This window comes from Panulirus ornatus, chromosome 10, assembly GCF_036320965.1.
Source record: "Panulirus ornatus isolate Po-2019 chromosome 10, ASM3632096v1, whole genome shotgun sequence".
Classification (NCBI taxonomy): domain Eukaryota; kingdom Metazoa; phylum Arthropoda; class Malacostraca; order Decapoda; family Palinuridae; genus Panulirus; species Panulirus ornatus.
Genome location: NC_092233.1, coordinates 5,447,655 through 5,460,000, shown reverse-complemented (window position 1 = coordinate 5,460,000; position 12,346 = coordinate 5,447,655). Strand labels below are relative to the sequence as shown.

Sequence of the window (12,346 nt, the reverse complement as noted above, 5' to 3'; positions counted from 1 at the left end):
CGATGACCCGTGTCGACGAACCCACCTCCCGGGTCACACAGCAAACACCTCCCCGCCCCGCGCGACACAACCCTGGCGAGTGTTTTTCCCAGCGACGGAAACGGTAATGTTGGCCAGGATCTTGGTCTCAGTTCACAAGAGAAGAAGCTCCCCCGAAATTGTGTTTGTGTCTGTGCTGAGGGGGGCGGGGCGAGGAGGAGGAGGAGGAGGAAGAGGAGGAGGAGGAGGAGGAAGAGGAGGAGTGAGGAGTGAGCTCTGGGGAGGGTGTTGTGTGCGGTTGGAGTTGAGTGAACACGTCAGTAGCAGACGGCCTCCCACGTCAGAGGAGTCGAGAGGGGTCAAACGGGCGGTGGATCCACGGCCGGGAGCACTGGTCCTGTGATGTGCACTCTCTCTCTCTCTCTCTCTCTCTCTCTCTCTCTCTCTCTCTCTCTCTCTCTCTCTCTCTCTCTCTCTCTCCCGCCGTCGTCTTCCTCTCAGCCATCATCATCATCATCATCAGCAACCATCGTAGCCCCTACATCAACTGGCGGTCAGGTTTCCCTCTCCTCCTCCTCCTCTCCGGACGCACACGTCCCGTGAGCATTTCCCCTCCTCCTCCTCCTCCTCTCCGGACGCACACGTCCCGTGAGCATGTCCCCTCCTCCTCCTCCTCTCCGGACGCACACGTCCCGTGAACATGTCCCCTCCTCCTCCTCCTCTCCGGACGCACACGTCCCGTGAGCATGTCCCCTCCTCCTCCTCCTCTCCGGACGCACACGTCCCGTGAGCATGTCCCCTCCTCCTCCTCCTCTCCGGACGCACACGTCCCGTGAGCATTTCCCCTCCTCCTCCTCCTCTCCGGACGCACACGTCCCGTGAGCATTTCCCCTCCTCCTCCTCCTCCTCCTCCTCTCCGGACGCACACGTCCCGTGAGCATGTCCCCTCCTCCTCCTCCTCTCCGGACGCACACGTCCCGTGAGCGTCATTGACCATTGCTCAAATGACGTCTTTAAACCTGACGTGAAGACGAAGTTGGAGGTTTGTTAGGCACTAGTCCGGCATCATGATCCCTTTGTGATTAATTAGTTTTCAAAGTCTCGTCCCTCACCTCCTCATTAGGCGTGTAATTATGGCCTCCCCCCCCCCTCTAACTACTGCCACCGCGTTACGTCATCTGCTAACTACTTGCACCGCGTTACGTCATCTGCTAACTGCTTTCATCGCGTTACGTCATCTGCTCTGTGCCTTGTGGGTTTTCCAGTGTAAACAAACTTCATCAGACTTATGTTGAAAGGTGTATTCAATGTTCCTAATGCCTCAGTATACCCTGTGACCGTATGGTATACCGTGTGAGAGTCTGATATACTGGGCGGAAGTATAGTGTAGTTTGCCGTATGAAAGTGTAGTATACCGTGTGAAAGTCTAATTACCTGTGTGAAAGTCTAGTATACCGTGTGAAAGTCTAATTACCCGTGTGAAAATCGAATATACCGTGTGAAGGACGAGTGTACCTTCTGTAAGTGTGATATACCGTGTGAAAGTTTGGTATGCCGTGTGAAAGTCTAGTATACCGTGTATAAGTGTACTATACCGTGTGAAAGTCTAGTATGCCGTGTATAAGTGTACTATACCGTGTGAAATCTAGTACACCACGTGACATTGTAGTATACCGTGTGCGAGTCTCGTATGCCGTGTGAAAAGTCTAGGGTGCTCGCTACCCATGTATCACCCTCCTCTCTGACCCTCCCTCCCTCCCTCCACCCGGCTCACTTCATGGTAGATATGTCAACACGGAGGTCATATGTCAACACGGAGGTCATTGATCACTCTTCGGCTCTCCTAACCGGATGTGTGTGTGTGTGTGTGTGTGTGTGTGTGTGTGTGTGTGTGTGTGTGTGTGTGTGTGTGTGTGTTTGTGTGTGTGTGTCTTTATCCTCGGCTCTGAGTTATGAATGGTCTTCGTCCGTCACTCACACACACGATCATAATTCTGGTGTGTTTCATAAGCTCTCCTAACCTGCGCATCCCACAGACATGGCCCTCCATGATCGTGTATGCGTATGTGGTATGCGTATGTGGTATGTGTATGTGGTATGCGTATGTAGTATGCGTATGTAGTATGCGTATGTGGTATGAGTATTTGGTATGTGTATGTGGTATGCGTATGTGGTATGTGTATGTGGTATGCGTATGTGGTATGCGTATGTGGTATGCGTATGTGTATGTGGTATGTGGTATGCGTATGTGGTATGTGTATGTGGTATGCGTATGTGGTATGTGTATGTGGTATGCGTATGTGGTATGCGTATGTAGTATGCGTATGAGTTTATTTATTCAATCTTGTCCCTGTCTCTGCGTTGGCTGCACTGGCCTCAACTGCAGAGTCAAAGCCACAGAAGCCATCCTAAATTCTCATTCTCTTCGTAATCCCATTCGTCAATCTTTTATCTTTTCATGGAAATGACTCTTTTAAATATGCAAATTCATTCAAAGGAAGTTTTGGATATCAAGAAGGAATGACTGATAACGTAAGATGCTTGTGAGACAGAGAGATGGACACCTGTGTGCCACACCTGGCCAGCCACATGTGTGGAAATAGATCCAAAATAGATGGAGTCATAGAAAAACATATTTAGATCTACTGAAATATACTATGTACGTCATTGACATGGAAATAGATAGGTACACATTCAGACAAATAGATAGTGAGACAGACTAATGGAAGTAGACTATTTTTCACCTTTTTCTTTGCTCTTCCTACCTCACCTTGCCTCTCTCTCTCTCTCTCTCTCTCTCTCTCTCTCTCTCTCTCTCTCTCTCTCTCTCTCTCTCTCTCTCTCTCTCTCTCTCTCTCTCTCTCTCTCTCTCCCAGTGCTCTCCCAGGCCCACCATCCAGCGGGAGGGAGGGTTTCCAACCCCAGTAAGTCCAGCGGATCACAACTCCATTACCTGTCTTTCCTCCCGCCTTCACCCTTCGTGAATATTGGCCTATTAAGGGTTGCATATGCGCGCGTGTGTGTGTGTGTGTGTGTGTGTGTGTGTGTGTGTGTGTGTGTCTGTGTCTGTGTGTGTGTGTGTGTGGAAATTTGAAACACGATGGGAGTGTGAGTGTGGGCGTGTGAGTCACGGTGGGCGTACGTGCAAGGGCGTGTGAGTAAGCCTGTGTGGGAGGCGTGTGCGTGGCGGTTGAAATGTGATTATATGACTAATAGCAGGCGTGGGGGGGGGGAGTGTTGAGTGGCGGCAGGCGTGGGGCGTGTTGTGTGACGGCAGGCGTGGGGCGTGTTGTGTGACGGCAGGCGTAGGTGATGTTGAGTGAATGCAGGTGTGGGGGTATGGAAATGGGCGGCAGGCGTGGGTGATGTTGAGTGAATGCAGGCGTGTGGGCATGGGAGGGACGGCAGGGAGGGGGAATGTTGAGTGAATGCAGTCGTGGGGCGTGTTGAGTGAATGCAGGTGTAGGGGGAGGGGCGTGTTGAGTGAATGCAGCCGTGGGGCGTGTTGAGTGAATGCAGGCGAGGGGCGTGTTGACTGAATGCAGGTGTAGGGGGAGGGGCGTGTTGAGTGAATGCAGCCATGGGGCGTGTTGAGTGAATGCAGGTGTAGGGGGAGGGGCGTGTTGAGTGAATGCAGCCGTGGGGCGTGTTGAGTGAATGCAGGTGTAGGGGGAGGAGCGTGTTGAGTGAATGCAGCCGTGGGGCGTGTTGAGTGAATGCAGGCGAGGGGCGTGTTGACTGAATGCAGGTGTAGGGGGAGGGGCGTGTTGAGTGAATGCAGCCGTGGGGCGTGTTGAGTGAATGCAGGTGTAGGGGGAGGGGCGTGTTGAGTGAATACAGGCGAGGGGCGTGTTGAGTGAATGCAGGTGTAGGGGGAGGGGCGTGTTGAGTGAATGCAGGCGAGGGGTGGGTGGGTGTGGTGGGTATGGGTGGGACAGCAGGGCTGAGTGTGGGGTGGGTGGAGGGTGTGTGTGAACTAATCACACGTATGACCCAGGAATTGTTGACCTGACCTTCCCTCGTCAGGAGGGGGTCCCCCAACTTTGATTGATCATCTTAATTAACCTTGGATTAGATCAGCCTTCCCTCCCTCCTCACCTTGTGTGGCGCATATCAATCGAAGATTTCAAATACAAAGATAAAAGATTACATTTTTTTTTTTTTTGAACTCCCAGTTTTAAAGTATTAGACAGGCATATCAACTTGTGTTTATCGGTCGTACAAGTACAGTATTTATGATTATAATTGGTTATACTAATGAGTAGATATACTTGAAGTAGTATATTCCACAACAGATCTGTTGTTCACCGTTCATACCTGGAAAGTATATGTGTTTTTTCCGTTACCTTCAAATACCAAATGTGAGTTGGCAATTACAGTGCGCTTTGTGACTCTCAAATGTCAACACAGATCTCATAACAAAGTTAGTACGTCAATGATTTTGCTAGGGAATGACGACATGGTTGGCGCTCTCTGCTCGTGGCATGACCGTCGCGACCTTACGTTCCTCTCAAAGGCGGTATTTAAAGTGTTATCACCAAGACGGTTCTTCCTCCAACCCTTTGCCTCGCCCCTCCCCCTCCCTTACTTCGTAGCGCTCTCTCTCTCTCTCTCTCTCTCTCTCTCTCTCTCTCTCTCTCTCTCTCTCTCTCTCTCTCTCTCTCTCTCTCTCTCTCTCTCTCTCTCTCAATACCGTACCGTAAAGAACCAGGAAGGCCTCGACTTAGAGGGAGAGAGAGAGAGAGAGAGAGAGAGAGAGAGAGAGAGAGAGAGAGAGAGAGAGAGAGAGAGAGAGCAGGCCAGTCCATTGCGCCAGACGTTCGAGACGCTTTTTTTTTTGAACTGAACTGTTCACAGAAGACGTCGTGTCCGTGGGTTACGTGGGGGGAGGACAGACGACACCCAGACCCGACAGTTCCATAACAAAGTTATGACAGGAGGCGGATAACACACGATAACACATGATAACGATGATAAATAAGACAGCAAAACAGAGGGCACCTCGTCTTATCTCAGGGGAAACCGTATATACTAGTTTCCCATGGGATCTCAAGGGGATGGGGGATATCATGGTTCGTTCTGAGTCGTTTTCCATTGTGTGATGACTCTCCTCCAACAAGAGGTACATTAACAGACCCTCAGGAATACCCAGCAGCAACACACTAAGCAACATACGTGTGTGTTGCCCATACTTGTTATCCTCAGAACGTTTGACAAGTGTTACAGATGTATATATGTATTTTCTCTCTTCGGTCTTTCAGGGGCCCCAGAGAGCCATGGTATGTTGCACCTTCTGTATTCTTAGTCCCCCAGGAAATGATAACCCCCTACCTCTTGGTCCCCTGCCTGCCAGACCGTTCACTGGGTCTCTGACCTGATCTGTGCATCTTGTTTTCCCCTCACACTGTCCCACCCACATCCCCGGGGTCGTTCCCAGTGAGGGGGAATACAGCGCTCTTAGTTTCCATTGTGCACCACAGCTGCATCCCTGGATTGTCTTCTCAGTAAAGAAGCTCGGGTTCCGCTCTGCTGCTGCTGCTGCTGTTGGTGGTGCTGCTGCTGTTGCTGCTGCTATAGCTTTTACATCATCATCGAACTCGTGTGCATCTTTGCTGCTTCTTGTGGTCTCTTCTCACACGCAGATGGTATTAGCTTCCTTTAGCTGCTTAGGCCTTTGACCCACTTCTTCTTTCTTTGAAGAGGAAGAAAGTGTGACTTTGTTAACTAGTCTCGAACTCTTTTTTATTCCAGCAAAAGAGAAAATGCTTTTTTTATATAGTACAGCCTCGTGTTTCCGAATGACCTGGCCCTTATATACATACAGCCTCTAAGCTTCGACCTCCTCCAGCTTCCTGCCATAATTTACCTGACCTTAACGCCACATTTCCTCGCAGGTCTCATTATTACCATCATTAAACCTTCTGAGCAATGTGTCTCCCTTCCTTCCCTTTGTTACCCAGAGTAAATAGTTCTCCTACGAACGCATTCCCTCACTAGATATGAGCTTGAAAATGTCTCCTTTTCCCTGAGTGAGTGTCTTAGTAAACACTCTCCTCTTAGTGACACTTTGTCTCATTTTAAACAAGACGAAACGTTTATTTACATGTTTGTACTTAAGAACTTGAACAACCCAGACACATGCTTGCTGTGTCTTGATGCCCGTCAACCCTGACCCCCCTTTTTATTAATCGATTTCGTTTTACCAGTGTAACCCTGTGGTGACCCTTGACCTTGCAGGGTTCCTGCCGACCTTCGGCCCGGCGTACGTCTACCTGTACGGGTCGACGCGGGACGGTGCGGTCATGGACGAGCACGCGGCCCTCAACGCAGGCCTGGGCGAGGGCATCGCCTACCGAGGCCGGATCCTCCTCTCCGTCAGGTGCCAGATTACCGACCAGCTGGACGTGGCACCTTCCGAGGTGGAGGTGGAGAACACCCTCCCCATACAGGAGGTAAGACCTTCCCCATGCAGGAGGTGAGTGAGAAGCACACCCTCCCCAGACAGGAGATGAAGGGAGAAGACCTTCCCCTCACAGGAGGTGAGTGGGGAAGACCTTCTCCATACAGGAGGTGAGTGGGGAAGACCTTCCCCATACAGGAGATGAAGGGGGAAGACCTTCCCCATACAGGGGGTGAGTGGGGAAGACCTAGTCCATACAGGACCTTCCCCATACAGGGGGTGAGTGGGGAAGACCTAGTCCATACAGGAGGTGAGTGGGGAAGGCCTTCCCCATACAGGATATGAAGGGGGAAGACCTTCCCCATACAGGAGGTGAGTGGGGAAGACCTTCCCCATACAGGAGGTGAGTGGGGATGACCTTACCCATACAGGAGGTGAGTGGGGAAGACCTTCCCCATACAGGAGGTGAGTGGGGAAGACCTTCCCCATACAGGAGGTGAGTGGGAAGCACCCCCTCCCCCCATAGATGAATGGGGAAGACTTTTCCCATACATGTGATGGGGAGACGCATCCTCCCCATACATGAGGTGAATGGGGAAGACCTTCTCCATACAGATGTTGGGGAGACGCATCCTCCCCATTTAGCAAGTGAGGTGTGAGTCCCTGTTTCTCGTACAGGGGAAGGGTATCCAGCCCATGCTGGAGAAGAAGGGGACCAGGGGAGAATGTAGCCCTTGTAGGAGGAGGGAAAGGAGAATCTTGGGGAGGAAAAGATTGAAGAAGATTCCAAGTAATATGATGGGAATATTGGCATACGGTGGGGTGAGTGAGGGGCGCACGAGCCACATCCACTTGGGGACATGAAGTGGGCGAGGGAGCACCAGTAGGGACCTGCATTCTTTCAAAGGAAATATACCTCGTGCCACCGAACCACATATGTGTGTGTGTGTGTGTGTCAGCTCAGTAACTGTACACTGACACTTCGCTATGGAGGACACCGACCGCGTTCTTGAAGAAGGTCCCACGCATCGCTATCTTTACCGTAATATGTGAAATCTGGTGATAGTCTCGAAGTAGTCAAGGTCACAGCCACTGAAATAGTCAAGGTCACAGCCACTGAAATAGTCAAGGTCACACCCACTGAAATAGTCAAGGTCACACCCACTGAAATAGTCAAGGTCACACCCACTGAAATAGTCAAGGTCACGGTCACTGAAATAGTCAAGGTCACACCCACTGAAATAGTCAAGGTCACAGGTACTGAAATAGTTAGGGTCACAGCCACTGAAATAGTCAAGGTCACAGCCACTGAGCAGGAAGACAACGACGCAGTACAAGCGATTTCACCTATCAGGGGCGGGGTTACCGTGGCCTGTATCGAGCTGTGATTAGTGGTTCATTCCATATCATACCGACCAATGAACATCCAGAGAACAGTTGGTCATGCGTCCGACTCCTCCTCGTGCGTGCTGCCGCCCAGCAACCAACATACCAACACACAGGAGCCCCTGTCGGACGCTCCTCACGTTAAGCAACGAAATGAGGAAGAAGGCGAGGATTTTCCAACTGAATTATGGTAATTAATTAGACGGCCTCCATTAAGGCATCAGTTGCTCGTGCCGTCTCGGCTGACATAAAGAAATAGAGAGGAGAGGAGAGTAGTATGACAAAGTGAGAGAGTCTGTGAGTAGGGTCAGTGTGAGATTGGGTTCAGTGTGAGAGTGGGTTCGGTGTGAGGGTGGGATCAGTGTGAGAGTAGGATCAGTGTGAGCGTAGGATCAGTGTGAGAATAGGATCAGTGTGAGAGTGGGATCAGTGCGAAAGTGGGATTAGTGTGAGAGTGGGATCAGTGTGAGAGTCGAGTCAGTGTGAGAGTAGGATCAGTGTGAGCGTAGGATCAGTGTGAGAGTAGGATCAGTGTGAGAGTAGGAGTAGTGTGAGAGTGGCTGGCATGGGAAGTAAGGGAAACATGTGGAAGGCTGTATGAATAAAAGATGGAAACAAGATAACAGTAAAAGGGAGAGGCAAGGGAGAGAGTAGACGGTAAACACATGGAGAGACGAATGACAGACAACACCAAGGGATGGATGGATGAGTGAGGCACGAGGACAGTTGAGGAGAGACTGCAGCTCAGGCAGGGAACACAAAGGTAATGGAAGAAACTTGGGTTAATCTCGTCCCTCTGGGGGGAAGATGAGTTGCCTCGCCTTCTCTCTCTCTCTCTCTCTCTCTCTCTCTCTCTCTCTCTCTCTCTCTCTCTCTCTCTCTCTCTCTCTCTCTCTCTCTCGTGTCTGACCTCTGCGTTAAGGTCCGGTTCTCTCACATGACCTCTCCTCTCGTACCTGGGAGACGAAGGATTGGCTCTCGGTTGACCTTCCCTGGACGGCAGTGCTCCTTATGTGTGTCAGTGGCATTTACAGACTTTATCATGACTACAATGTAGCCTTGCATTCCCTTCCCCAGACACCAGGCGAAGGAGGACCACCACTGCTTCAACACTCGAGGTGAAGTGTGGCACCACTTGTGCAATACAGTTAAGACTTGTGGGTCAAGTGGCTTGCACTTAACTCTGGAAAACGTATAGAGCTCAATCCAGATGGGCACACTGTCCATACCTGAATATGACAGCGACGTGAGGAGTGAAGAATGACGAGGATTGCATGAACATACAAGGGGACCTGGACAAACGCTGAATTTATCCCGGGACATGGTCGATGACTTCCAACCCGAGAGTGTGTTAATTATTGAGAATGGGACAGAGTGAAAGGCTCTGATATCATTTACCAGAAAATAATCTAAAGGACTCTGTTTGTTAGAGAAACTTGGGTTTTGACATCGCCCCTTCACCTGTCGCCAAAGAGTTCTACGTCAGTTGAAGAGTTAGGAAACAAAGTGTCTTCTGGCTAATATTAGAATTGCAGTCAAGTATGTAGATAGAAAGATATTCAGTACAGTAGTAACAGCGTATGTTAGGCTAAACTAGAACATGTTTCGTAAGTTCAGTCACCACAGTTAAAGAAGGGCAAAAGCCTGATGGAGAAGGTCCAGAGGAGGGAAACAAAGAAAATCCCACAAGGAAACGAGTTGAGTTACTGTGAGAAGTTATAGGCCATACAATTTGTCCACTATGCAAGAGAGAAGATTAAGGGGTGACCTGAGAACGCCCTTAGATTTCCAGATTAAGTTGTTGATGTCGAGAGTAAACAGTTCTGAGAAACTTATAGAAATAGAACGACCAGAAACCATAACAATCAATTAGACAGGGGTCTTGTTTAGAAATATAACAGAGAAATTACATTAATGATATCAGCGTTTGTGGATGTACTGAATAAGATGAGTGTTGAAATTGTGAACGCGAACAGTGTACGAAGATTAAAGAGATGTATCGTTGTAGAGAAAGTTTAAGAGACGGCGCCCCCACGAGTGTACAACTCCCTCCTGGTACAGTGTGACCTGCAGTGATGACCACAGCAACGCTGACCTGGCTGCTACAGGTCGCTCTTCCCCTGACACACCCACAGGTCCCCTTAGATCACGACACCAGAGTCCCTTCCCCACGTCCCCTACTTCTGGGCTGGGATGGGAGGGAAGACCTGAGACAGTGAGTGACCTGAGGGAATCCCAACCGCCGGGCTGAGATGTGAGGGAAGACCTGAGACAGTGAGTGACCTGAGGGAATCTGAAAGTAGATAAACAGAACCACTAACCATTGAGAGCCTACAGGACCCCATGGTCTGAGTGGGACGTGGGACTATAACCCTGGGAGACGCGATGGTAATTGAGGGGAGCCACTGACCAGTGAAGGGGAGAGGCCAAGGGTGAAGGGGAAAAATTCCAGGAGGGGAATTAATGACGTGGGGAACCGATCCAATGTCCATTTAACATTCATTTATGACCCTTTACGGGGCCGTGGCTGTAAAGTCTTATGAATAAAATGATTGCATTACACATTCAAATGAGAGAAGAAACTTCAATGTGATATTTTTTTCCGGCGGATCAATGAATCAGTAACATAACAAAAGAACAGATGCATTGGAATCCTGCATACCTTAGCTACAGCTTACAGCAAGGTGACTGGAACGGTACGTAACCCCAGGTACAGCAAGATTATTGCTGGTTACATACCCTCACCCCAGTTACAGCAAGATTACTGCTGGTTACATACCCTCACCCCAGTTACAGCAAGATAACTGCTGGTTACATACCCTCGCCTCAGTTACAGCAAGATAACTGCTGGTTACATACCCTCGCCCCACACCTAGGGGACGACCAGTTATATGGGCCCGGTGTTCCTCCGCTACAAAGACACTTCAGAACGTGTTGCAAGTCCAGGAAACCATTACAGACGTAATCAATCACTCGGTCCTAGACAACTACCTACTCTAATTGCAAATCACCCATCGGACTGACGCCACCTGGACAAACACACAGCGACCCCCTCCTTCTCCTCCTCCCAACCATAAAGTCCAGGGCTGGAAGAAGAGGCGTGGCGAGTTCTATTTATATTGCCATCAGATAAAGCTTGCCTGAGAGGCGACGCTTGGGCGCCAACCCCAGGAATGCATTCTGAGACGTCAGGAACCGAAGTATTGCCGCACTGGAGGACTGAACCATTGGGATGGAGGAAAGAATGTTAGGAGTCTATACTTGTGGTGAGATCATTGATGGGGCTTGGAATTCGTCACTATTATCATTATTATTATTATTATTATTATTATTATTATTATTATTATTATCATTATTATTATTATTATTATTATTATTATTATTATTATTATTATTATTATTATCATTATTATTATTATTATCATTATTATTATTATTATCATCAGTAGTAGTAGTAGTAGTAGTATCATTATTATCATGATTGCTATTGTTGATTATTATTATTATTATTATTATTATTATTATTATTATTATTATTATTATTATTATTTTTATTATTATTATTGTTATTATCATTATTATCATTATTATTATTATCATAATCGTAATTATTATCACCAGTTTCATTAACATTAGATTTATAGTTATGATCTTTCTTATCATTATGCTCCCTGTTGTTATTATCCGATCTGTTGATTCCGTTTTCTTCCCGTTTTCCCTCCACGTCTTCGCCAGAGTAACTACGGCAAAAGTGAGGAGTTCTTGCTCTTCGCCACCGTCCACGAGGCCGCCATGATCGAGAAGCGGGTGAGTGACAAACCAGTGGCCTTCGAACTCTCCATCGGCAACGCTGGTAACTCCCTCGATGGCTTCTCTACCGCCAGGCCCTCCAGCGACGAGGAGAGTGACGGGGATTCCTGGTGAGTGACGGGAGAGGGAGTTGAGGGACAGAGGTGACAGCGGGAGATCAGCAGTGACGGAAGACGAAATGGGGTTAGGAGAGAGAGTCGTGAGTTACAGAGGGAGAGTGACTGGGACCTTGGTGAGTGCCGGGAGAGAAGGAAGAGAGTGACAGGGAAATTGTGAGTGACGAAAAGAGAGTTACCGAGACTCCGGTGTGAGATCAACTAATTAGAATATACACTAATTATACACTAGGGAAAACGATGCTAGAAACTTGTGACTGACTAGTGCTAGTAAAAGGTGGTTTTACTAAGCCTAGAAACTAAGAATTCTTAGATACATTTGGCACTTGATCAACTTAGTTGTTTAAGATCACTAACATGTAAACATCATTCGCCGGGAATTGTGTTAGATGTGGATAGCCCACTAAAGGTAGCTTTGAAGAAAACGGCATTTGGGTCAACACCAAAGAAAATGGGGTAGGAAGGTGTTGCTTCCTTCCGTCATAGAAAACGGAGAAGGGTTGTGTTCCACCACAGAAAATGGAGCGAGTTTTCACTTTCCACCACTGTCCTGTGGGTGGGGGATAATCTCCAGGGGCAAGACTGTCCAAGGACAAAACTATCCACGTACAAGATTATCTAAGGACTAGACGTTCCAGGGACAAGACTGGCTGGG

General features: G+C 48.8%; 1 protein-coding gene across 1 annotated transcript in view; it reads left to right on the top strand.

Annotated features, from left to right (window-relative positions):
- The window catches only part of LOC139750745 (otoferlin-like), a 425,902-nt gene that overhangs the window by 360,459 nt on the left and 53,097 nt on the right, over positions 1-12,346 (top strand). The window contains 3 exon segments of the mRNA XM_071665450.1: positions 5,241-5,258; positions 6,217-6,431; positions 11,501-11,683. Coding sequence (XP_071521551.1) covers positions 5,241-5,258; positions 6,217-6,431; positions 11,501-11,683 — 416 coding nt within the window.